Raw genomic sequence first — 7603 nt, forward strand, 5'->3', positions numbered from 1 at the left:
CTGCTAATCGGGTCAATTTTTTACTAATTGACGGTTGACCGTAAAAAATGACGCAAACTGTAAAGAAAGGACCTATTCGACAACGTTTTCGTATGTTTTAAATTTGATTTTCAAAAAGTGAATGTTCTGAACCAAAATCATAAATCGGCTATATGTCTAGGACCAAAATAGTATCTTATTCATTAAACAGTGACACTTGATACCAAACCAAAAGTAGGCAGTATTGTTAGTTGAAAAAAATAATTTATATTTTGATTGAATCGTCATCTCTTATGTGCATATGAATATTTAAAGATTAAAGTCTAATTTTGGCCCCTTACATTTGTTTTAAAATCCTTTTTGGTCCATACATTAAATTTATGATTTTTTGGTCCATAACGTATTATTTTGGTACATTTTGATCCTAAAGAAGGTCACAAACTTAATGTATGAGACCCGAAAAGAATTTTATGGAAAATTTACGGGACTAAAATTAGATTTTAGTCCTAGATTATAATTAAGTTATTAAATTGATCAAACATTTTGACCGTTAATTTTAACAGAAAATAATTATTTTAATTAAAACAATATACTTAGGACTAAAATGTACGAAAATAATACGATAGGGACTAAAAGGTCACAAGAGAGAAAAAAAGAAGAAAAGAATGTAAGGTATCAAAAAAGTGGATTTTTTGTCGTATTTTAATTAAGAGACAGGTGGGCTTCTACTAAGGCTATGCTGTTGTGTTGATAAATAGGGAGCCGGTGGAAGCGCCAATCTCGGAATCTTTTTCCGACACAAGTCAATTATTTTTCTACTCATCGCCGGAGCGACGACAATGCATGCTAAAACGGTGGTGGAGGTCGGATCCGACGGCGTCGCCGTCGTCTCGATCAACAATCCACCTCTCAATTTGCTATCAGTCTCTGGTATCTCTAACTTTGTTTCCGAATTCTGCAGTTCTGTAATTGATTGGTTCTATCACTTTTTATGCCTTATTAGAAATGAGTCACTCACCCCTTAAAAGGCCAGGGAGAGTTATCCACACTTATAGAGGAGCTAGGATCTGACAAGAATTAAGAGTTTTAATATGAATGGGATTTACACTTTAAGTAGATGAGCTGCTCTTAACCGGCTTTTCCCGTTTAATTCGAGAATTAATTCGATTGCTATGGCTAATGATTATTTTCTTGTAATCTATCTTCATTCTCTATCCATATTAAGTGATCTTCTCCATAACATGTTTGTTGTTTTACAGTGATGGTTAGCATTAAAGAGAGTATTGAAGGAGTTCTGTCGAGAGATGATGTCAAAGCGATTGTTATTACTGGTAAAATCGCAGATTGTTGTTACGTCCAAATAGAATTGGCTTTTCTTTTCTTTTTTTTTTGTTAATATAATGCCATATTTTAATGAGACAGGTATAAACAGAAAGTTTTCAGGTGGATTTGATGTGACAGTTTTTGGTGGTAAACAAGAAAAGAGTAGTAAGATTGACTCTGTTTGTGCAATTCCTGTTAAAAACTTCGTTATTCTTGTAATGTTTTCTAATATGTAAAGCCGTAACAGCAAAAGAGGAGCTTGGATTTCTGTCGATCAATTTTATCACCGACACTCTGGAAGGTATTCTTTTTTCCCAGATTTTGCTTTACCGGGTTGAAGGTCTGTTGGCTATTCTTTTTAACCGATTCTTCGTCCAATGTAGCTGCAAAGAAACCTATCGTTGCTGCTATTGATGGCCCTGCTCTTGGCGGTGCAATGGAGATCGTTCTTGTATGTAGCAACATGATATGCTATGATAGCTTTTTTCATGGTTCTATTTGATTATAAGGAGCTGTTAACTCCACTTTGATTACATAGTTTTCTTTGCTTTTTTCTTAGCTGTTTAGTCTTTGATGTGCTTTCCCCAAAATTGGTGGCAATTTGCATATTGTTTTAATTGTATGTAACTCTGAGAAGGCACCACTTTTCTTTCAGTAAAGCTATGCGATGAACAGTTTCAAAACCAATTTAAGATCATTCATTGATGATGCATCTAGTGATCCGTTTAAAAGTTGATTATGGAGCTAAGAGTACTTTTCTTTTTATCAGGCATGTCATGCCCGCATATCAACTTCTTCTGCAATATTAGGCCTTACTGAACTTCAGTATGGGGTCGTCCCAGGACTTGGAGGTACTGCAGGTTTTAATGGTTCATGTTTTTGTTTGATTCCTTGCTCTATGCCTCATTTGGAACAAAGTTCCTCTCATGTTTGAACTGTGAAATACTAGGATTTCTCTGACTTTGTCATGACATGGTATTCAACCATTTATGTCGTGGAGATAAATTGTGAATGATAGAACAAATTTTCTTCTCACGAGTATGCCACTTTGTTCATGATAATGTGTGATTTTGAAAATGTGATTTCATACTAGGAACACAACGGCTTCCACGGCTTGTGGGCCTTCCAAAGGCTTTGGAAATGATGCTGGTATGAAATTTTTTTCCCTTCTTAAATTCAGTTGGTGCTATTCCCCTCCCGAATTTCAGTTGGTGCTCTACAAATTCTTTGGTATGTATCAGATGTCAAGGCGAGTAGATGGGAAGGAGGCTCAGATTTTGTCCCTTGTGGATGCCATTGCTCCAGCCAATAAACTTCTTGAAGTAGCTCGCCGCTGGGCTTTGGATATAGTGGAGCATACTAAACCATGGGTGATTAGTCTTTATAAAACCGACAAATTAGGAACCTTGGAAGAAGCAAGAGCAATTCTTAAATCTGCCAGGATGGAAGTCCATAGACGAAATCCAAATGTAGAGCACCCGTTAGTGTGCATCGATTTGATCGAACAGGGCATTGTTTCGGATCCCCGTGATGCACTGTGGGAAGTAATATACTCCTTATGTTTTTCTGCTTGTTTTGCACTACTTACTAGCAAGTTTATGACGATTTGACTTCTACTTCTAGGAAACAATAGCTCTCCATGAACTTCGGCAATCTAGTACGTGCAAGAGCCTAGTCCACTTTTTCTTTGCCCAGCGCCAAACCACAAAGGTTCTGCAGGAAGTTTTCCCTATGTTGATTTAAATAATTGTATTAGTAAGTAGGTTCTTGTATAATGACATCACAAAAACCTATCTGGTTGAGAAATCAGGTCCTCTCATAGTAGAAGCCAGTCAAATTGATGTTCCCCCTTAAGATGCCTGAACCACCAGATGGTTAGGACTAGAGTACTTTGAATATGTAGATATTAATATTTGTGTTAATGCTAGATATGAACTTTTTAGTTATCAGTATGGCAGAAATCTACATCATTAATAGATCATAGCCATTAAATGTCCATCTCTGCATTGTTTTGCTTTCGATGTGCTTAAGGATCCTCTAATTCTATCACCCCTCTTGCTTCCCTGCTTACTTAATGCTTACTGGTTTCAGATTTCTGAGATGAAGTTGCTGCCAAAAAATATAGACAAGGTTGCTGTTATTGGTGGTGGATTGATGAGCTCTGAGATTGTAGCATTACTTCTTCTTAAGAATTACCAAGTCATCTTGAAAGAGCAGAACAAGGAGCATCTGTTGGAAGATAAGAACAAAATCAGAAGTAAGTTTAATTGTTTATAAAGCGTAAAAAGCCCAATATTTAGAAGCTATTCTTTTGTGGCAGAAAATTTATACACCCACTTCAAATATGGAAAGACAACTCAACAGGGGCTTGAAAAGGCTTTGACTCTATTGAAAGGCGTTCTTGATTATGACAGCTTTGAAGATGTTGATTTGGTGATCGAGGTAAACCATATTTCCTAAATACTTTTTACCTGCATTACCTCCAAGTTCCTGTTGTAATACTTGCTACATCTCTATGCAAGAGCTGCATGAAATAGGAGAAGCTTGTGTCCTGGAACTAAAGAAACTTTCAGTTCACATTTTAGATTTGTATCTACAAATAGCTGACTGAAAAAAGCGAATTGCCTGTATTTTTAATTGGAAATCACATGAAATGCTGCATATGTAACCTTTAAATATAATTCACAAGTTTCTATGAAAAATTGGATCCCCTTTTCAGTCCGGGCAACTTGTCTATCAATTTCAGTAATTACTACCTCATGCATTATCTAGTCTATTACTCATTGATCATTAAAATCGAGTATTCTAATCAAATAATTTGCATACGATGTATGAGTTATACAAAGAGAAAAACCTTGAACAGAATAAAACCGATATAGTCAAACCTTGGTAGGCCACACTTGGCAGTGTGCAATTGGACTAGTAATTTGTCTTGAAAGAGACCATCCTAATCCCTTTTGAGGTTGATCTCCTTTTCTATTTGTCTCTTAAACTATTTCAAATGATAAAATTCTAGCAAAGTTGTGATATTGACAATAGTGGCTAATATGTGAATTTGGAGATAAAACCTCCCTGATTCCTTGCATTTCCTAAACTTCTGGCAGGCTGAGTGCGAGACTTTATCAATCAAACAAGATATTTTTACTGATCTTCAGAAGCACTGTCCCCTAAATTGTACTTTTGCCAGTACAAGCTCAACATTCAGTTTAGAATTAATCGGTGAAAGGACCAAATGCCAAGATCGGATTGTTGGGATTAACTTTTTCTGGTATTGTATAATGTTAGTAATTGCTTTGACTGCCTGAGTTCTTTTTAAAACCTTTCTCACAATTTGGATGCAGCCTCTCCCCTGTCATGCGACTTTTGGAAATAGTTCGTACTGATAGGGTGTCATCTCAAGCAATGGCTGATGTATTAGGTTTTGCAAGAAAATTTAGGACAACTCCAATTGTTGTCAGTGATTGCAATGGCCAAGGAGTCAACAGCATGGTTGTTACATATTTGTATGCATCAATGTTGCTTGCTGAATTAGGTGTGGATGTTTACCAGATTGATCAAGCTCTTAAAAGCTTTGGGATGGACTTGGGTCCCTTTAGGTAAGCTGGAATACTCTATGTAGGGTTTGTACTACTTTGCTACTTACTTGTGTTTAGTCAATAAGCCGTGGAACAAAATCATCTCCAAAATCCACTTTTTTCATGCAAGTAACAGCATAGTGAAGTAACAAGTATCTATGAGCTATGGTAAAAATCTAATTATGGATGTTAACTACATGGAAGAATTTGCTGTCTTTGTACAACATTTACTTTATCAGATAAAAATTCTATACCTAGCTGTAATTCTGGGTATGCACAATTCTGCTTCTTTACGCCCACACAATATTTTTACATGTTTGTGTTGCTTCTGAATCTACAACGCAGAATGATTGACATGGTTGGACTTAAAGTTTTTACGGAGATTAGCAGCACACTTGTTGGGCGTCTCCCAGATAGGTTCTACAAATCTAAACTGATTCCAATTCTGCAGAATGCTAACCGTGAAGGTAACTTCTCAGCCTTTTCTGTATTTCTTGGCAACTTATAGTGGAGTTTTATGGAAGTTTAGATTTTCTATGGAACAAGTAATTTATTTTCTCGTTTATACCAGGTGAAAGTACTTGTAAGGGTTTCTACAAATATGATGACTGTGGCAAGGCTATCCCAGATCCGGAGTCGAGGAAGTACACAATAAAAGCTGCAAGTGTAAGGAATCTAACTGATAACTCTGATGTCTCTCTCTCTCCCTCAAGAGTGAAAATTGATGCAAGTGCACGTGCACGTGCATGTGCATATTCATATATGCTTTGGTGCAGTTGTATTCATCTTGGCTGCCTGCTATTCCAGATGTTTTTTACAGTCAAATTGTATTCAAAGATGCTCTCCTTCAATTTAAAAAAAATGCTTAAATATTTTTTATCCATAAATCCACATAGATCATGTATGTATATTTCCATTAACAGGAACAACTGACGAAACTGTCCGATACTGAGATAGCTGAGATGATCCTTTTTCCTGCTTATAATGAAGCATGCCGTGTAATCTCAGAGGGAGTTGTAATGAGGCCATCCGATCTTGATGTAGCCTCTGTATTGGCAATGGGCTTCCCCTCATATAGGTATGCAGCTGGATTCTTCTTTCTATTCAGTTCCTTTAATAACAGTATACTAACTTTATGTATTGTCGGAACCAGGGGGGGCATCCACAACTGGGCAAATAACTTCGATTCCGGATATGTAAATTCAAAATTGAAGAAATGGTCGGAGGCATACGGAGGCTTTTTCGAGCCATGTGACTACATAAGAGAGCGAGCTGGGAAGAGCAGGCCTGTGGTGAGTAATACAAACCTTCAAACTGATTGTGTAGGAACTTTTCTTCAGCTGTCAACCTTGGCAGTGTATGATGTGTAAGCACTGCTTTTATAAAACTAGAATGTGTAACCTCTCACTCAGTTAACGTTATTATAAAAAAATGATACAAAAGCCAAAAGGATTCTTGAATCGCTCATTCGACCAACTTCCTTGTTTTGCAGGCCAAGCAGATAAAGTCCCAGTTGTAAAATGCGAATATTGCATCATTGATTGCTTCCCTATGGAAAAGAGACGCACTACACAGTTAAAAAGTTTTTATTGACTCTTACTACAACGGTTAAATTACGACAATTTTTTACTATCAAAATTCCAATTTGTTCTCCCCTCAAATGCGGGGATGGGAGTTTCGTTTTTTATATATATGGGTTGTGCAGTTGTGCTTCCAGTTCAATATCACATCAATCATTTCATTTTACAAAATAAATAAATTAATTATACTCTGAAATTCTAATTCTATGTATCAAAAGAACCCTAAATCTAAAGAGATAATGTAAAAAAGAATGCATAGTAATTCTATTTTTGATAATGCATGTTAATGGAATTCCATTTTAATGAAACTCTTTAGTCGAATTCCGACTCACGGAGTGACGCATAACCGTTATGCGTCATTAATAGAGAGACGCATAACCATTATGCGTCTTTATTCAGTGACACATAAGAATTATGCGTCGTTAATAAAGAGACGCATAACCATTATGCGTCTTTATTTAGTGACGCATAAGAATTATGCGTCGTTAATAAAGAGACGCATAACTATTATGCGTCTTTATTTAGTGACGCATAAGAATTATGCGTCTTTATTTAGTGACGCATAAGCATTGTGCGTCTTTCGCTAGCGACGCATAACGCTTATGCGTCTTCCGTCGCGTTTTAAAAACACGCAGAAGGCAGAAGTATCTCAGAAACAAACAGAGCAGAAGCAGCGAAGCGAACCAAGCGACGAAACCGTAGCAATTTCCGACGAATCCCAGCAATTTCCGGCGAATTTCCACCATTTTGCAATCATATTTCGGTAATTGTTCTTCAATTTGGCTAAATACATCATTTATTGCTTAATTTGTGCATGTTTTCCGTAATTTAGCAAAATTAGGGTTTATGATGAAATTAATGGATTTTTGGTCGATTTTTGTTGTTTTGTTGCCTATAATTAGAGATTATGATGAAATTAGGGGTTATGATGAAACTGATGGAATTTTTGGTCGATTTTCCGTAATTTGTGTATTTCATATGCATATAATTTAGCAAAATTAGGGTTTATGATGAAATTGATGGATTTGTTGATCGATTTTCCGTAATTTGTCATATGCAAATAATTAAATGGGTAAGCAGTTGATTAAGTTTTTGTAATTGCGCCCCTTTTGTTGCCTAATTTGAATCTTGATTATGTCTCCAAAT

General features: G+C 36.3%; 1 protein-coding gene across 1 annotated transcript; it reads left to right on the forward strand.

Moving 5' to 3' along the window:
* The first annotated feature begins 705 nt into the window (after nt 1-705).
* Nucleotides 706-6599, forward strand: LOC121798565 (glyoxysomal fatty acid beta-oxidation multifunctional protein MFP-a-like). Its single transcript, XM_042197629.1, has 18 exons — nt 706-909; nt 1239-1310; nt 1402-1467; nt 1550-1603; nt 1686-1753; nt 2072-2153; nt 2396-2451; nt 2544-2846; nt 2926-3012; nt 3394-3559; nt 3623-3744; nt 4407-4570; nt 4644-4898; nt 5223-5344; nt 5449-5543; nt 5801-5955; nt 6031-6169; nt 6370-6599. Exons 1-18 carry the CDS (start codon nt 819-821, stop codon nt 6394-6396), a joined length of 2124 nt encoding a protein of 707 aa, XP_042053563.1. The 5' UTR covers nt 706-818; the 3' UTR covers nt 6397-6599.
* The last annotated feature ends 1004 nt before the right edge of the window (nt 6600-7603 follow it).

Source organism: Salvia splendens, chromosome 4 (assembly GCF_004379255.2).
Source record: "Salvia splendens isolate huo1 chromosome 4, SspV2, whole genome shotgun sequence".
Taxonomy (NCBI): Eukaryota; Viridiplantae; Streptophyta; class Magnoliopsida; order Lamiales; family Lamiaceae; genus Salvia; species Salvia splendens.

Excerpts from the sequence above, each read along its gene's own strand:
- LOC121798565 (XM_042197629.1), top strand. The coding sequence starts at position 819 with ATGCATGCTAAAACGGTGGTGGAGGTCGGATCCGACGGCGTCGCCGTC. Across the intron at positions 1,311-1,401 it reads CAAAGCGATTGTTATTACTG|GTATAAACAGAAAGTTTTCA; the intron begins GTAAAATCGCAG and ends TTAATGAGACAG. Across the intron at positions 5,544-5,800 it reads ACACAATAAAAGCTGCAAGT|GAACAACTGACGAAACTGTC; the intron begins GTAAGGAATCTA and ends TTCCATTAACAG.